The 15,384-nt window shown below is 46.9% G+C and overlaps 1 protein-coding gene across 4 annotated transcripts in view; it reads left to right on the top strand.

Moving 5' to 3' along the window:
• Olfml2a (olfactomedin like 2A) overlaps positions 1 to 4,662 on the top strand; it is a 31,313-nt gene extending 26,651 nt beyond the window's left edge. For all 4 annotated transcript variants that reach the window (XM_006992515.4, XM_015986190.3, XM_076568437.1 and 1 more), the window contains exon 8: positions 482 to 4,662. In XM_006992515.4, coding sequence (XP_006992577.2) covers positions 482 to 1,086 — 605 coding nt within the window. In that variant the 3' untranslated portion in view covers positions 1,087 to 4,662. The remainder of the gene's footprint in view (positions 1 to 481) is intronic.
• Positions 4,663 to 15,384: the final 10,722 nt, after the last annotated feature.

The raw sequence follows: 15,384 nt of genomic DNA, 5'->3' as shown, positions 1-15,384 counted from the left end.
TGTAGACCAGGCTGGCCTCAAATCTACAGAGGCCTCTGCCTCCCAAGTGGATTAAACACATACACCTCTACATCCAGTCCAGCTAGCTTTCTTTTTTTTAAAAAAAAAGATTTATTTATTTATTATGTATACGGAAGAGGGTACCAGATCTCATTACAGATGGTTGTGAGCCACCATGTGGGTGCTGGGAATTGAACTCAGGACCTCTGGAAGTGCAGTTGGTGCTCTTAACCTCTGAGCCATCTCTCCAGCCCCCCAGTTAGCTTTCTTACACAGCTCTGAGCACTTGCCTAGGCATGGTACCACCCACAGTGGGCTGTGCCCTCCCACATCCATCATCAAGCAAGATAATCTTTCAAAAATATGGCCACAGGCCAATCTGATCTGGGCAATTCCTCCAGGGTTGTATCAAACTAAGCAGCACAGGTGGATTGGGGCTGCCCAGGGTACTCTGGTATGACCCTCCACTTTCCATATGCAGGTCGATGGAGTAACATGTACAAGCTACCCTACAACTGGATAGGCACAGGCCATGTGGTGTACCAGGGTGCCTTCTACTACAACCGTGCCTTCACCAAGAACATCATCAAATATGACCTGCACCAGCGCTTTGTGGCCTCCTGGGCACTACTACCCGATGTGGTCTATGAAGACACCACACCCTGGAAGTGGCGTGGCCACTCGGACATTGATTTTGCTGTAGATGAGAGTGGTCTGTGGGTCATCTACCCAGCTGTGGATGAGCAAGATGAAGCCCAGCCTGAGGTGATTGTGTTGAGCCGCCTGGACCCCAGAGACCTCTCTGTGCACCAAGAGACCACGTGGAAGACACGGCTGAGGAGGAACTCCTACGGGAACTGCTTCCTGGTGTGTGGCATCCTGTATGCTGTGGATACTTACAACCAGCACGAAAGCCAGGTGGCCTATGCCTTCGACACCCACACAGGCACTGATGCTCACCTACAGTTGGCCTTCCTCAATGAGTATTCCTACACTACTCAGGTTGACTACAACCCCAAGGAGCGGGTGCTCTATGCCTGGGACAATGGCCACCAGCTCACCTACACCCTCCACTTTGTGGTCTGAATGGGGACCTATGTTCACAGGGGAGGGCAGCAGAGGAGTAGGGGCTGCTCCTAGCCACTCCTGCAACTGATAACAATATCAACTGAGGGTGTCCTGGACTAGGTATTGGCTTTGATGGCAACCAAGGCAGTACTTCCTTAGCACCCAGCAGGTGACACTAGCTTCCATTGCAGAATGTTGTGCTGAGGGCTTTTCCTGCATTTACCCTTTTGACTCTTTCCCCTGCTTCCCTTGGAGGCAGAGATCCTTAAGCCCATTGAGCAGAGGAGGTGACTGAAGCCCAAAGGGGCAGCATCCCAATTGTAGTAGGGCAGGCTATGTTCTCACAATAGCCACACTTTATGGATGAGATGACCTCGCCAATTCTTCCAACTCCAGGACCCTTCCCAGGACTCTGCAAAGTCTTTGGGACCTTATGCACTGAAGTTCTGCAGCTCCAGGTCACTCTTCTGCTTGAATGCCCATGACTTTGAGCTTAGAGCCTCTTGACCTGTGGTCAGCCCCTGTGCTCTCCTCTATACTGTCTGACCACATTCCAGAAGTTCACCATCACAGCCACAGAGCAAGAACCACACCCTGAAGCAAGCACTGGCTGGGTCCATGGCCCTCCCTCTGTGGCTACTTGTCTTCCTGTTCCTTGCACATTTCTCAACAGATGAGAAGGTATAGGCAGCTCAGCTCTGGCAGAATGGGGTGCTGGCCTGAGCTCCCCCCATCTCAACTCCTATACCACCCACTAGGCCTTGGCTCCTTCCCTATCCCTTCCCTTGAGCCTGGAGTCCTTTACAGGCCTTTAAAGCTAGTCTGCTCACACTCAGGGATTGCTAGGAGTAAGGCCTTTGTCTCTGGAGAGGGTGGCCCCAAGATGGAACAGGCTCCCTCTTCCTTGTCGATCCTGATCTGGTCATTTGGTGGGCTGGTCCAGCAGCCTGGGAATCTGGGGGAGACAGGATAGAGGGATTCAAAAGAGACCTTGGGCCTTCTCAGGTTGCAGGACAAAGCCAGGAGGTGGACTTAGCACCAGGATTTTCTTTGAGATAGGACTTGGTGGGATTGTGGACATACTAGTGAACATGTATAAGCCACCCTACAATGGGACTGGCAGCTGTCCTGGTGCTGCTTGTGGCTCACAGCACCTACAGACACAGACAGCCCTGAGAACACGACCTTTCAAGCCAGCCTATGGCTGCTTTGGACATTCGTTTTAAAGCTGTAGAGAAGTTCTTTTGCCCATCTCCTCTTTTTAAGCAAAGAAAATATAGATCCCAACAGTTCTAGGATAGGGAGTGGAGTCATATAGGGCAGGACATAGCTGATCTCATTTGGAAAAGTCCTATACCCTCCCACCTCAGAGACAGCTCTGCCTGCAAAAATAACAGATCCCCACAGCACCTCTGAAGGTGTCTACTACTGGACCCTGGACCCTTCCTTACGTGCTGTGCCTGCTCCTAGGCAATCTGCAGTGGATACCAGATGCCCCATTATGAAATCCCACTGTGCAGCATTGGGTAGGGAGATTCAGGTTCTGTGCAGACTTCATTTCTTCCAGACATTGTTGGGTAATGTTTTGCTTAAGGAATAACTCACCCTTGAAATAAAGAGGGACAGTGACATCCAGCCCAGCCAGGTCTGACTCATAGTGGTAGCCACATCCAGCTCCCCCACCCAGCTCACCACTGCAGGCTTCCCTTCCAGCCTCTTCAGAGGACTTGGAACCCCCTTGCACCACTGCCTGTGTATACCCTGACCTTTCCCTTGGCCCTGGATGTGGATTTTTTTTTTTTTTCAAGACTGTGTTTTGTGATGTCATAGCCCAACCATGTGAGAGGTGCTCAGGCAGCTTGCAGCAGTCTGAGGAAAGAGATCACTAGACACATTGGTTTGAAGAGTAAACATGTGGCATAGTTTCCAAGGGTGGGACACAGGGCCTGCCATAGAGCCCAGTCATTCTTCAGGTCCCTTCTGTTTTCAGGTCTTTGTGTGTTGTGTGATAAATACAGTTCATTTCCTCATCTATGGATAGTCACACTGGACCCCAGGTGAAGCGCTTGTCACATAGTCTGGTAATGGAAGAGCCAGGTTAGGGTTAGGGTTACCTAACCATACCAGGTAACCTGTCACTGTTACCTGAGAACCATCAGTGTGCTGGACATACTGTGGTAAGGGATGGGCCCATGGACAGGTGAACACAATGGAAGAATATACCTAAGGTCACACAGCAGTGTCGTTTGGGTTCAAAGCTGCTCGGAGCATGTTTTCTGTCATCTTCATGCCATGTTGGTGGCAAGCTCCAGGAGTGCTGCCAGTTGCAGTTAGTCAAGATGCCCATGGGGAAAGCCCCCCAAAAGGCCAGCTTGTGCAGAGCTTTGAATGGCAAGCCAAAGGCATGGACACATCTAGCCATGTCTAGAACAAAACAGTATAGACTAACAGAGCCCAGAAAATTCTGACATGGATTCTAATTGGATTTTATCCTGTTGGTGATGAAAAGCAGGGAAAGAGTTTTGCTGAGGAGCCTTAATCTGCCAGTTTGTGAGCTCTAAAGGAAACCTAGTTCCCACTACCACACACACACACACACACACACACACACACACGCACACGCACACGCACACCACTCATACTCACATACATACCCATGTGGACACTCACACAATACCTTGGTATATTATGCTGGGCAACAGGTACTTCATAGGCGGGGCCTGGATTGTAAAGAACTGCCCACTGACCTTTTTGTGAAGGCAAACCATCGCCATAGGTGAAGGAGCTTTGGCTTCCATCATGGATTCCTCTCCAGAGATTGCCAAGCCTTGAATGGGTGTTGGGGGTGCTAGGCAAGTGCTGGATCACTGAGTCACTCCATCTTCTTGGTCTTTGAATCTTATCTGCACTCCAGGGGAGAAAAAAGGGGGGCTCCACCCTGGGCCGCACAGGAGGGACAACGAGGGCTCCTGCGGAGAATCTTATTCTCCCTCCTGCATCAGAGAGGTTTTGTAGTGCAGTACAGTGCACTGTGTGGTGGTCAGAGAGCCTAGGCACAGGAAATCAGGAGCCCGCCCCTTCCATGCTGCCCTTCCCTCAGACTGGGTGGGGGTATGAAGTCCCTGAGACAGCTGGGACCAAGGACTAGTGAGGGCCATGGACTTCAGGAAACCTCCCAGCACCTTCCAGAATTGGAAATCACCTCAACCTGTAGTCTCACTCACTAACCCAACCTGGAGCCCCTAGATTTCTCTCATTATAGGTTCTGAACCTCAAGTTCAGAGAAGCTGAGCAATGTGCTCAGGCCCAGGTATCTAGATCTGAACTAGGTCTCTTTAAACCAAAGCCCCAACTAACTGTTGTAAGTAGTCATGTTTTTTTCTTGGTTTGGACCAATAGAAAGCTCAAAGACAAGTTTGAGATTATTTTAAACACTTTTATGGAGTTTAACCAGCTTCATTCTAGCCTTTTATATGTACCTTTACCCTGATATACTTTTATTCGACTGTATTTAATCTATTTTATTAAGGTGCCACAAGATCTTTTTGTAACAGTGTGGAATATACATAAAGAAAACCCATGACTACAGCTGAATGTGGTGGCATGTGCCTTTGATTCTTGCCCTTGGGAAGAGGCAGGCATATTTTTGAGTTCAAGGCCACCATGGTCTACAAAGCAAGCTCCAAGACAGCCAGAATTATTCAGAGAAACCCTATCTTGAAAAAAAAAAAGACTGAAAACTTGATTTAAAAATGGTAATACTGTGAACTACAACTAGGGGTGTAGTTCCCTGGTACACTATTACATTGTTGCTTACAGCATGTATGAGGGCCCGGGCCTGATGCCCAGCATCACACAGGAAGGAAGCAAGCAAGCAAGCAAACATTTCTGGGTCTGTATCCTTGTCATATCATACATATTTAATAATTTTTTGACCCAGGCTGGCTGTTGGTTTTAAATAATAAGTGGCACTGTTACCGTGCAAGGAACAGTCATGAGGCAGGGCAAAACCCAGTATCAGAGATTTATTAGGAGGAGTGGGGGGTGGGACAGAATAGAGTATTCTGGGCCTGGGAAGAGGCACATACAGAGAGAGAGAGAGTAGTGGGAGGGGGGAGTCTATGTCTGGCTTTTAAGACAGTAGATATGTGCATTTGCGCAATCATGCAGCGCACAGATGATGTAAGACCTCTTGCTTAGCTACTCAACTGCACATGTGTGGTCATGAAGTAGAGGAGTGGCCAGAATCCTAACATTCCAAACTTTTTGGTTATTATTAAAAAAGGTCGGTGAACAGGAATACGGGCATTGTTTCTCCTGAAAAACTGTTTCCAGCTGACTCAGGTGTCGGTTAACACTTGGGGTGTAGGGAAGGGGACTTCGGAGGTGGACAGGTGTCCTGGGATGGTGGGCTGTCATCTGCTACCTCAGAGCTGTTTGTCTTTCTTGGCTTGGGACTCTGGCTGCTTGAATCTAGGAGAGTGCTGGTAAGATAGAGAAAAGCTTAGAAAAAATAATTATTATTTTTATTTTTTCCTTTTGGGGGGATTTCCAGGGGGAGAGAGGGGGTCCTGAGACCAGGAAAGTTTGGGTTTGGCACTTACCTGAAGTAGATCTAACCTGTCCAGATGGATTTAAGCTGGTTTCTGGAGCTCAGAAAAAGATTTAAACATTAAGAAGCAGCCATGAAAAAATTAAGGTCTTGGGCTGGTGACCATGACAACATGACACTGTAGTGTTTAGTACTCTGCTTATATTGGTCAGAGAGAGAGAGAGAGAGAGAGAGAGAGAGAGAGAGAGAGAGAGAGAGAGAGAGAGAGAGAGACCCGAGATAAGCTTTATCGGAGACAGATTATTTTAAGGCACCTGTTTCCTTTATTAGTTTCGCATCCATGAGACACAGGCGATCAATTGCTGAGAGCATTTAACAGTAATAGATGGTTATATTAAAGTCTGTTTTTGCAGGGCCCAGACACTTTTGGGTCTGGGGGTGTAAATACCTTTGGATTGTTACTGTTCCTTACCTCCTGGGTATATCTGATGGTCCTTGGACTCCAGCTCTATGGTGATCCTGTAACAATTGGCTGAGTAGTTCATTAGAAGAGGGAACCAGGAAGGGAAAAGCTTGTGGGGTGAGACCTCATTCTTCTGGAATTGGTGACAAGGCAGTAGATCCTGGTGTCCTCGGGAACTTGAGAGAGAGCAGGGCCCTGTCTGTGTCCCTGTGCATGAGGAGGAGAAGCACTGCTGACCGGTCTGGAGTGAGGCACATGGAGTGAGCAAATGAAATGAAAGCTCCTACCTTAGCTGGAAACTCTCTTCCCATTAACTAACCCTGAAAGGACAATTAAGTCTGGTGAGGTGGGTAAGGCTGTCCCCCTACCCCAACAATAGGGAAACAAAAAGAGGTGGGACCCCAAAATTCCCTCAAGACTGAGTAAGTGGCTCAGTGTCCAACAGAAAGGAAACAGATCGCCCCATGCTGCATCCTGGGTTCCCTGTGAGCCTGTGGCCAAGCCTAGGAGGTCTGCTGGAGGTCTTTAATGTCCCCATGCCACCGGGTGCATGAGGGCAGTCAGCTGACCAGTTATCCCTCTGGGTGGCACTTTGAACAAGGCTCAGTTGATGGCCTGAGGAGGGGCAGGGCATGCACTAGCCTGTGTGGCCTTCTCTAGCACACATTTGAAACAGGGACTTGGAAGCCCTTATGCAGTAGCCACTTGGATAGTGTGTGCCAGCATTTGGAAATTCTGTTCATGGGCTTTCTCGTCTCTCCCATGGTACCTTAAATGCCACAGTTGAAACTTCCACCTGTGGGGGCAGGAGCCTTTCTCTCCAGATGCTTAAGTTCAGCCCTGATGTTGGGAATCTCTGAGAGACTATAGATGGATTTTATCCCGTATCTTGAATTACTTTTTAAATTTTTTATAGTTTGTTGGTGTGAGGACAACTTTAGGAAGACCTGCCAGGAGGCAGGTTGTAAACTGATCTCTGGCTAGAGAGCCATCTGGATTATTATGATCCCAATGTAGGTTCTGATTGTAAACTTATTTGCATGCGTCCTAGCTTGCTTCCAGACCTGTCCATGCTTAGCGGCCCACCCGGTACCGGAGAACAGAGCGGAGGTCAGTAAGTGAAGGTTCTTTAGAGTCAGAGATTCCTCCCTCGGGAATGCAAGTAGACAGGAGAGAAAGACTCAGAAAGGGAGGGAAAGCGTGGGGACAAGGTAACTCTTTTCATTTGCCCATTCGCTGGCAGAAGTTAGATAATTCCTGTGAAATATCAGGGTTTAAGCAGCCATTACATGGCCAAATTTACTGGTGTGTGAGGATATTTAATGCATTTCTCAGAGGAGGAGTGGGACCAACAGGAAGAAGCCTCCATGTCCCATGACTGCAGCTGAGAGAGAAAAAAATTAAAATAAGCAGGGAGGTGGTGGCGCACGCCTTTAATCCCAGCACTTGGGAGGCAGAGCCAGGCGGATCTCTGTCCTGGATCTCTAGGCCAGCCTGGTCTATATAGCAAGATCCAGGACAGGCACCAAAACTACACAGAGAAACCCGTCTCAAAAAAACCAATAAATAAATAAATAAATAAATAAATAAATAAATAAATAAATAAATAAATAATAAAATAGCAAATGGGATCCAAGACTCCCATCCCAGATGTCCCTGAGGGTAGGTAATCTGTGGACGAGCATAAATTAACAGCACCAGTTACCCCACCTGTCATCACAGGAGGGGCAAGGGCTGGGGCCGTACATACGAAAGAACCCCTGGGAGTCCAGACAGCATTCAATACTTTATTCAATACTTGGTCAAGAGAGAATGTGGTTCGAAGCCCAAGGACCCCCCAGGGGTCCAGTGCAAGAAATATATCTCAGGCTACAGTGGTGGGAAATGGTGAGGGATCGGGCAGGGAAAACTCATCAATCTGGTTAGCTGGTGTGTTGTGTGGAGCAGTTCCAGCAGCTGGGCAAATGAAAAAAAGCGGAGCGGGCAGTCATAAGTCCAATAAACCTCAGTACAGGGTCCCGGATGCCGAGCTCTGAGAGAGCCTGTCTCGTCACAGTATCAATGTTGGCTTTAAAAAATAAGCAGCACTGTTACCATTTAAGGAAACGTCACGAGGCAGGATAAAACCCAGTATCAGAGCTTTAGGAGGAGGGGGGTGGACAGAAGAGAGTCCAGGCCTGGGAAGAGGAACATGCAGAGAGAGCAGAAGAGAGAGAAGGAGTCTGTGTCTGGCTTTTAAGGATTCCCCTGCATATGTGCAGGTGGGTTACGGAGCTGCACCACAGATGTGCAGATTGCGTGACCACACTGCTTGCATTTGCACAATCATGCAGCGTGCACGTATGATGTAAGACTCCTTACTTAGCTACTGAACTGTGCATATGCAGTCATGCAGCTGGAGGAGTGGCCGGAATCCTAACACTGGCCTCAAACTTGGTATGACTCAAAAGATGGTCTTAATTCCTGATTCTCCTTCCTTGCCTCTTGAGTAGATTGCAGGCTTGCGCTATCATGTCCTGCAGTTTATTTGTCCTTGTTAGGTTTATGTTGGTGGGATAAAAACACGATCAGAAACATGTAGAGTGTTATTTATTAAGCAGTGTTATTTACCATGTGAGAGAAGCCACAAAATGTTATTTACAAAGCGGCGCTGTTTACTGTACAAGGCACAGCAAAACCCACTATAAGAGTTTATTAAGGAAAAGGAATAGAAAGAGTGTGCGTATGCCTATGGATTGATGGTGCAGAAAGAGAGAGAGAGAGAGAAAAAAGAAATAGGTGGAACCTGCTTTTTATAAGTCGTGGTGTGTGTGTTTGTGTGTGTGTGTGTGTGTGTGTTCCACCACCACCACCACCACCCTGCACGGGCACATGCACATGTGGGTTTATGTAGCTATGCCACATATTCACATATGTGTATAGATTATGTGATTGAGCAGCACATGGATTACCTAGGACGTAAGGCCCTGGAGTGACTAAACATCTTGCCTGGCTACTGGACAGCACATGTGTGGTCTTGTAGCTGGGGGAGTGGCTAGGAATTCTAACTTAGAGGAAAGGGTTTATCTCCTGGGCATGTCCAGGTAACAGTTTGTCACTGAGGGAAGTCAGGAAAAGACTCAAGGAAAGAACCTGGAGGCAAGAATTGAAGCAGGGACTGTGGAGGAATGGTGCTGACTGGCTTGCTCAGCTTCTTTCTTATACAGCCCAGGGTGGCTCTGTCCACAGTGGCCCTGACCCTCCCTCATCAATCATTAATCATTAAAATGCCCCCACAGACATGCCCACAGGCCAATCTGATGGAGGCAATTTTTCAACTGTGGTTCCCTCCTCCCAATCTGACAAAAACTAACCAGCACAATATTTAATAGCTTAAAAAACAAAAAACAAACAAACAAATAAAAACCATTTAGAGCTAGGCACGATGGTGCATGCAATGCACTCAGGAGGATGAGGCAGGAGGATCTTGTGTTTGAGGCCAAGAAAGATCCTATCTAAGGGGGGCGGGGAAGCAAACTTATTTCAAAACAACAAAAAAAGTTTAGTCTGAGGACTGGCATTGCTTCTCTGTCATTGGGAACCAACCAGTATACTGTACTATGTAGAATATGACAGGGTAAAAACTCTGGATTTTGCCATTTCCCACTTTATGTGCCACTGTAGAAATAATTTTTGTTTTTCTCATTATGCCTCCATGGCTGGCCTTGAACTCACTATGTACACCAGGCTGGCCTCAAATTTGCAGAGATCTTCCTGCCTCTGTCTCCAGAGTGCTGGGTGTTTGGCTGGAACCTCCAGCTCACTCCTACTTAATCCAGAAAGCCCCATTCCTCTCTCTCCATACCTAGCCCTTATAGAATCTCCAACAAAGAAAAGGCACCAAAAAGCCCAGTTCTGCATTCTTGGTGGCTTCAGTGGCAGCTCCTCCCTGAAGTTGCCAGAAGCTCAAGACCCCACCTAAAGTGTCAGTTTTGACCATACTTGGGCACAAACCCAACTTGTGGAGGACTCCTTGCCTACAGGGTATGGATATAAACTCCCTGCTTTATTTAGTTCAGGCGTGACTTCTCTGCCCTCCCCATTGCCCCCATCTCTGGGGCTGGAGGACTCACCCAGGAGTTGCTTTGCTCAAATAAACCTCTTCTTTTACTTTTTCAATTCAGCTTGATCTGGCTTACTTCGTTGGCGGAGAAACCTATTATAGAGTTACAAAAAACCTATTACTGGGCTTAAAAATATGCACCACCATGCCCAGGGGAAGAACTTCCATGTGCTCCTCCTCTGGGATCAGAGATGGGGAGTGGGGCAGAAAAAGAAGCAAGAACAAGAAGAAATGTTTTCTGGAGAAACAGTGTCATGAACTGGGAAGTGGCCTCAGACAGCCCTTGAGCCCTCATGCCTCAAATACCAGCTACTCAGACTCACTTCTCCATCATCTTTGCCTCTCATCCCAGGATACCTCTCTATTCCTTAAATCAGTCTGTCTGTCAATCTATCTATCATCTATCTATCTATCTATCTATCTATCTATCTATCTATCTATCTATCTATCTATCTATCTATCATCTACCTGCCTACCTATGTGTGTGGGTGTGCCATGTGGTGGTTTTCATGCCATGGCACATGGGGATGTCAGAAGACATTGGGTGTCAGTTCTCACCTATCTACCTTTTTGTTTCTGTTTTTGTCTTTTGAAATAGGGACTCACTATTTAGCTCTGGCTTTTCTGGAAATTACTATATAGACCAGGCTGGCCTTAAACTCCTGCCTCTGACTCTTGAGTACTGGGATTAGAGTGATCACTAATAGGTTTTCTGTACCCCGATAATAGGTTTCTCCACCGACACTGTAAGACTAGTTAAGCTGAATTGAAAAAGTAATTTTCAATTAGGTTTATTTTGAACAAAGTAACTCCTGGTGAGTCCTCCAGCCCTAAGAGATCAAGGTGGAGGAAGGGGCAGGAGAAATCACATGGCTAAACTAAAGTAGGGTGCTTATGTACCCTGTAGGCAAGGGATGATGGTGTGTCAGCCACAAGTTGGGTTTGTGCCCAATTACAATGCTTTTGTGTGGGGACTTGGGGAGGAGCTACTGTGGTCACCAAGAATGCAGAACTAAGCTTTTTGGCACCTTTTCTTTGTTGAAGATTCTCTGAGACAGGGTTTGGGGAGACAGGAATGGGGCTTTCGCAGGAGCATGCTGGAAATTCCAGCCCGCCACCACTCTCAGTATCTGCCTTGCTTGAAGACAAGATTTTCCTGCTGCTAGCTGGCCCAAAGGCTCCTGGAGGTTCTGCTCTCCCAACTTGCCATCTTCCTAAGAACCACACTCTAGATCACAGACAGCTGCATTACTATACCTACGTTTTATGTAGGTTCTGAGATCAAAACTCCTATCTGCAGGCTGCGTGGCCAGTGAGTTTTCAGACCAAGCCTTCTTCCCAACCCCATGCTTCTCTGTTTCTTACAAATGCTTCCATCCCTTTTATGGCAATACTTCTTTTTTCCAAATAAGCTTTTATAAGCTGTTAGCCAAGCAAAACAATTGTTTTTAATTTTAAGGAGAAAACTTAATTTTACAGTAGTAAAAAGAGAGTTGGTATCAATGGCCACAAATAGAGAGTGGCTGCATGCCACCTGAATTCAGGCAGTGCTGGGGCATTCTAGCTTGTGGCTTGTTGGCCAGATCCCCAGACCACCCTCCTGCCCTGTGGTTAAAAGGATGGTAATGAGTGGGGCTCTTAGTGGTGGAGCATTTTAATAACATACCCCAGGGGCTGGGCTCTACCCCCAGCACTGCAAAGAAAAACAACACAAATGGACTGGTGAGATGTTTCAGTGGGTAAAAGTGGTTGCAAGCCTGACGGTCTGAGTTCAGTCCCCGAATCCTGGACTTAATGGTCCTTCACATGGTGGTTTGGATACATGCCACCACAGAGTACTTATCTGATTAGTTACCTGCCCCCCTCCACACATACACACAAACACATACTGTAGCAGGAATCTTAAAAGTTCTTATTAATAAAACAAACCTGGAGCCAAGTATTGGGGTGAAATGCTGGATGATCAGAGAGACAGAACAAGCCACAGCTATCTCACCTCATCAGTTCCTCAGCTGGTCCTGTTTCCTCAGACTGGAAGCCTCTGAGTCCTCATCTAGAATGAATCCCAGCTGAACTGTGCTGCTTCAAAGCCTGAAAGCTTAACCAGCTGAATGCTTAACCAGCCACATGCTTAACCAGCCAAATGCTTCTAGTTTCTGGTCCTCATGCCTTATATACCTTTCTGCTTTCTACCATGACTCCCTAGGATTTAAAGGCTTGCTCCCTGGGATTAAAGGCATGACTCACCATGCCTGGCTGTTTCCAATGTGGCCTTGAACTCACAGAGATCCCAGATGGATTTCTGCCTCTGGAATCTAGGATTAAAGGCGTGTGCTATCACTGCCTAACTAGTGGCTTTTCTGTTCTCTGACCCCAGATAAGTTTATTAAGGTACACAATATTTTGGGGAACACAATACCACCACAACATATCTTTTTTAAAATATATTTTTTTATTTTATATGTATGAGTTTTTCCCTGAATGTATGTAGGTGTACACGTGCATGCCTGGTGCCCTTGGAGACCAGAAGGGGGCAACAGATTCCCCTGTAACTAGAATTATAGACAGTTGTCAGCTGACACGTGGGGGCTTGGAATTGAACCTGGGTCCTCTGGAAGAACCACCAGTGCTCTAAACCACCGACTCATTTCTCCAGCTCCTATACAGACACCCTTGGGTATGTTCAGCTGGGCTTTGCTTTCCACAGCTTCAGAGTCCTTGGTATATCAGGAAGCTAGACTCTGTCCCTAAAGTTCTGGGGCCTCAGGAGCTACACCCTCATCCTACACAGGGTTGACCGTATCTGAATTGGGGTAACCTGGACTGCAGACCCTTGAACCTGTCACCATCCCCACTGCCCATTCTGTAGTCCAAGTTTCTGTCCAGCAAGGCCTTTCCATCTACTCACACCTACACCTACTGTGGAGGTTTGAATAAGAATGGCCTTATATTGGGACTGGGGAGATGGCTCAGAGGTTAAGAGAACTGGCTGTTCTTCTAGAGGATCTAGGTTCAATTCCTAGTACCCACATGGTAGCTCACAACTGTCTATTAATTCCAGCTCCAGGGGATTCAACACCCTCATGCATGCATATATGCAGACAAAACACCAATGCACATAAAATAAAAATTAAGAATGGCCTTATGTATTTGAATATGAGGCTCATATATTTAAATGCTTGGTCACCAGGGAGTGGCACTGTATGAAAGGATTAGAAGGATTAGGTGATGTGGCCTTATTGGAGGAAGTGTGTCACTGGGATGGGCTTTAAGGTTTCAGAAGCCTGTGCCAGACCCAGTTCAGGATGTAGCTCTTAGCTACTGTTCCGGTGCCTGCCTGCATGCCACCATGTTCCCCACCATGCTGAAAATGGACTAAACTTCTTAAACTGTAACCAAACTCCAAATTAAATGCTTTCTTTCATAAAAGTTGTCTTGGTCAAGGCATCTCTTCACGTCAATAGAACAGTGACTAAGACACCTACCCATCCTGCATCCCTCTTGGCATTTGGGTCCTACTGAATTGCCAAGAACAGGAAGGCTGTCCCACAAGGGAGGGTCTAAATTTGGCCCCAGCCCCATGTTCTTTTGTTTCTGTTCATAAACCAGTATCCATCAATTTACTGACTTGAGGGTCCACCAGAGTCAATCCTCTCTACCAGCATGTAGAATCTTTGGAGAAAGGTCTGCCATCCACTGAGAATCTGGGTCAGAACCTTAGACAGATTCATATAGCTCCTTGGTGACTTGGCTCCAAGGTCATGGCCTCCATATGAGATGTAGTTCCTTAATTTATTTATGGGGTTTGTTTGTTTGTTTCTCTGTGTAGCTCTAGCTAGAACTCACTCTGTAGGTCAGGCTGGCCTTGAACTCAGAGATCTACCTGCCTCTGCCTCCTTAATTCTGAGATTAAAGGCATGCACCACCACTGCCCAGCTCCTTAATTTATTTGTGCAATAGCATGTATTAAGACTAGCCAAGCCGGGGCGGTGGTGGCTCACGTCTGTAATCCCAGCACTCGGGAGGCAGAGCCAGGCGGATCTCTGTGAGTTCCAAGACCAGCCAGGACTACCAAGTGAGTCCCAGGAAAGGCGCAAAGCTACACAGAGAAACCCAGTCTCGGGGGGGAAAAAAAAAAAAAAAAAAAAAAAGAAGGCTAGCCAAGAGGCTGCTCAGGCTACATACAAACTCTCTAGAATAGAAAACAAGATGTGATGACACATACCTATTATCCTAGTACTTGGGAAACTGAGGGAGGAAGATTGAAACAACCCTGTGATTTTATAAGATCCTGTCTCATGTCTCATGGCCTGTTGGGAAAGGCATTTGCCTTTGCAAGCCTGGAGACAGGGGTTCAATTTCCAGAACCCTACAAATGTGGAAAGATAGAGCCAACTTCATAAAGATGTCCTCTAGCCTTCACATGTGGACACAAACAGACACACACAATAATAATAATAATAATAATAATAATAATAATAATAAAACTTTTAAAAAGAGATCCTATCAGAAGCAAACAAAAAAGCAATGAATTTTGGCTTGAGATTAGGACTTCCTAAAGTTTAGAATTAGAATTTCCAACAATTTCTGAAATGACCCTAAACACACTTCTGCCATTTTGGTGCTAGCTTCTCATCTCATCCTCATCTTACTTTAGGACACCCTCTCCATCTGATTTCTTAACCCTCACACCTTCCCACCTGGGAACAGTAGGTACACTAATGAGGCCAAAAAGAGACCTCCCCTCTATGTTACCGCCCCTTTGTCCTGGGCATTGCCCTAACAAACACGCTCCCTTCTGGGCACAGATGACATTTTCACACAAATCTATAACTAGTGCCAGGGAAGGTCAGGCCCAGCTTCACGGGGAGCTGGTGGAGAATAAAATACACTTCTAGTGCCTCACTGCCCTTGAAGCACAAGCCCAGAGTGAGTTTTCGATAAAGTCCCTGGTGCCTGGGCAACTGCATGTCCTGGGAGAGCGGTCAGACCCTAGAGGTAGACATCAAGAAACTGCAGGTGTGTTTTATTGTTGCGGGCCGCAGGAATATATCATAAGAACTCAGCTGGTTATGGCAGTCACTACCTAGAGGGATCATGGAATTCCTCCAGAGGAAGCCAAATCCCAAGGAGTTTTTGGTGTTACTTGGCTTGTTATATATCAGCTGTCTTCTGTTATGAAAATCATGTGTGCCTTCA

This window comes from Peromyscus maniculatus, chromosome 4 (assembly GCF_049852395.1).
Source record: "Peromyscus maniculatus bairdii isolate BWxNUB_F1_BW_parent chromosome 4, HU_Pman_BW_mat_3.1, whole genome shotgun sequence".
Classification (NCBI taxonomy): domain Eukaryota; kingdom Metazoa; phylum Chordata; class Mammalia; order Rodentia; family Cricetidae; genus Peromyscus; species Peromyscus maniculatus.
This window is presented reverse-complemented; position numbering and strand designations above follow the sequence as displayed.